Here is a 3,543-nt window from a genome sequence, read left to right on the forward strand (position 1 = left end):
ATTTGTATTGTATTTGTATTGTATTTGTATTGTATTTGTATTGTATTTGTATTTGTATTGTATTTGTATTGTATTTGTATTGCAAACTTTCTATACAAACCAGCACTTTGCGACTTTCTGTATAAACCAACAGAACCAGCACAGAAAATCAGTGGAATCAGTATCGCAATGCAAAAATAGAATATTATTGATCGCTTATACAAACGAATCGTAGAGACTTATCGACCCAAACGTTTCCATCAATACAGAAACAAAGCTGCCATCACTGCCTCCACCATCACACCGGGTTTGAGGTGTTTTAAAATAATTTATCACGTTTTGGCACCCCACATCACATCGCTCTTCTCGCAATGCTATTCAATGCCGCTTATGCTGCTCAATACCCACTTCAGCAGACCACTCACTCTTATTTCGCTGCTGCTTCTCCACCCCACAATCGCTCTGACCGAGAAAAAAAACTCGAACCAGGCAGCAGCATAGCTTCAACGTTGGTTTTTGTTTGTGCTTGTCTGCTGCTGCCAGCTTGCCTCGTCGTCCCTCGCTTGCTTGCTTGACTTGGAAGCTCGGTTGTTGTGTATATAAACACAAAACAAGCAGAGAGTACAGATCGCAAAGCATAAATCATGCTCGTTGTTTGACTGCTCTGCCCTGTCCCGTCACCACCACCACCACCGCTAACAGCCCTCTCGACCGACCGCCAGGCCAGCTTCTTGCACTGTTCTCTCTCCTGGTCGAAGCAACCCGCCGGCTACGATTGGCTGCCTCGTCCAATCGGTGCATCGTTCTTTCCTTCGAAGGGGAGTGGCCTACTGCCAGTCGGCGGGCTCCGATTGGTGCACGGCTTGTTTGCGCAAATATTTATATAAATCTTTTACCCCTCGCAGGCCAGGGGGGTTTTCTGACCGTTCGTTGTTTGGCATGTTTACTGCGAGTAGACTGGCTCGCCACTCGGTCTTCTGAAGTCAGTAGCTGTTTGAATTTCTCCCGACCAGAAGTGCGCGCTTGGCCGATGCTCGATCACGCTTCCCCAGTTTTTGTGTGTTGGTTGTTTGCTGCTGAATCTCGAAGAAGCTCTCGGTGTGAAGAAGCCAAAAGAGTTTTTTAATTACTCGACTGTAGAAGCACGCGCGCGTCGGTACTCGCACAAGCCTGCTGTGATCCGCGTTCTCGACTATCAGCGTGACGGTGAAGAATTTGATTTTCATTGAAGATTACCAAAGTAAGCCGTGACAGTGGAGGAAAACAGAAGATTTAGAACGATGCTGAACTGTGCTGATTTAGTGCAATTTGACCAGTACAGCTTACAGCTGTACAACTATGCTATGGTTGAGCGTTTTCGAACAAATCAGTTTTTCAACTATGGGAATATAGTGACAGATCCCAGAACCCTGTCGAGGTTCTTTAAACCTTCAGTGTATGTGAACAATCCGGCTGATGTCGGACCCAGTGCTCTGCTGGCTGATGCCAGCAAACTCTCGTCTGCACCAAAGCCACAATACAGCTACATTGGACTGATCGCGATTGCAATCCTCACTTCACCGGAGAAGAAACTAGTGCTGTCCGACATCTATCAGCACATATTGGACAACTACAGCTATTTCCGAAGCCGTGGCCCAGGATGGCGAAACTCAATCCGTCACAACTTATCGTTAAATGACTGTTTCATCAAGGCGGGACGTTCAGCCCACGGCAAAGGCCACTACTGGGCCGTCCATCCGGCGAACGTGGACGACTTCATGAAGGGTGACTTCCGACGGAGAAAAGCTCAACGGAAGGTCCGTCGCCACATGGGTCTCACATCGGACGACGACATCTTCGACAACAGTTCACCAAGGCAGTTCTTCCCGGCGATCCCAGCCTCACCCATCATGAACCCTGCCGCTTACATGCCAACCGCCACCGAACCCCTAAGCCAAGCTGCTGCAGCGGCGGCGGCAGTTTGCACCTACCCGACCACCATGGAACAACAACATGCAATCATCAAAGGAGCCATGGAGAGCTTCTCCCGGAAGCGACAGTTCGACGTAGAATCCCTGCTGAAACCGGACGACGCGAGCTCCTCATCCAGTCTGCAGGAACCGCCGGAGAAGAAGAGTAGGCATCTGCACACGCCAACTTCGATGCCGGAAGGTCCTGCACTGGTGCTGCCACCGCTCGGTCATCACGCGCACCCGTTGGCCGCATTTGGAAGCCTAGCAGTGGCCGGACTGGGACCGAAAATACTACCGAAGCCGACCTAGACCCAGAGGTGATTCGCGGATCGTTGCAACCGTTTTCTAGTTGTCTAAGTATATAAACGTACACACACTATCGTAGAGCGTAGGTATAAGAATCCTATATTTCGGTCGGTTTTTTTAGTAATAAAACCGAATCAATCGTTGACTGTATTATTCTAATAACTGTGACTCAAATTTTCCAATTGTTTAAACGAGAATGAATAAGAATGTGTGCTTCATGCGCGCAACTAAGTGGAAATGCTCGATGTTGTTTGATTTGAGGAATGATGATCACAGCCGTCAAATTGAACGAATCTTCATGGGAATTATTAACATTTCACCAGAATTTTTGAGACTTTGATACACACAGCTAGTCACGGTCTGAAATTTTTACCGAAATCTCAACTGCTGAGCGTTCGATAATGGATTTTTACCGAAATTCTGTAAACAATTACAAAATGTCGGTAAAATGTTTTCGTTTATATGTCAAACTCTAACGAGGATCGGCAGATTGAGCAAGGTTTACTAAATTTTCCCGGTTAACGAAACTTAATGGTTGAGATTTCGGTAAAATATTACCAAAGTCGATGATTTTTTCTAAGCCTGCCTGTTATCTTCTTTATGCAATTCAGTACCGTCTACCCCCGTTGGTTTGAACGACACCTCATGTAAACCAACGGGGTTCATTTTTAGTTTGAACTTCTAGCAACCCTGTGGGCGACGGAAAAACACACTGCTGGCAGCCTTATTTGATGTTTTGTTTTGATTCTGCGTTCCGTTTCACCCCGTTCCATTAGCAGAATGACGTTTGAACCATCTTTAATTTGAACGCTGTGCAGATAGAGGGGGTCAAATTAAAAAGTGTTCAGATTAGATGCGGTCAAACCAACGGGGGTAGACGGTATCATAATTCCCATTTTATAGGACTCATTTTGGTATCATAATGGCCAATTTTTCCGAACTGGTTCATTATGCAACTGAAATGAGTTGCATAATGAAAAATAGTTGCATAATGTTCATAATGCAACTCATTTGGGTTGCATTATGAACATTATGCAACTCAAATGAGTTGTATAATAAAAAAATCGTCGCATAAAAATTTGTATGGAACTCGTTGCAAAACTCGATTTTTTTTAGCACTCTTCGTACGACTCGTGCTGAAAAAATCAACTTTTTGCAACTCGTTACATAAATAACTATTATTCAACCGGTCTTGCGAATAATTTACCGATTTCTATCTTCGGGGATAAGCGTATTAAAAGTAACTTATTCACAGAACTGGAAAAGTTTTAGTAGAAAATGATCGTCCATGATTTATAAAAAGTTC

The 3,543-nt window shown here is 44.9% G+C and overlaps 1 protein-coding gene across 1 annotated transcript; it reads left to right on the plus strand.

Annotated features, from left to right (window-relative positions):
* Window positions 1-486: 486 nt before the first annotated feature.
* LOC134289878 (protein lin-31-like) lies at window positions 487-3,040 on the plus strand. The gene has a single exon (XM_062856585.1). It carries the CDS (start codon window positions 1,260-1,262, stop codon window positions 2,238-2,240), a length of 981 nt encoding a protein of 326 aa, XP_062712569.1. The 5' UTR covers window positions 487-1,259; the 3' UTR covers window positions 2,241-3,040.
* The last annotated feature ends 503 nt before the right edge of the window (window positions 3,041-3,543 follow it).

The sequence above is a fragment of the Aedes albopictus genome, chromosome 1, assembly GCF_035046485.1.
Source record: "Aedes albopictus strain Foshan chromosome 1, AalbF5, whole genome shotgun sequence".
Taxonomy (NCBI): domain Eukaryota; kingdom Metazoa; phylum Arthropoda; class Insecta; order Diptera; family Culicidae; genus Aedes; species Aedes albopictus.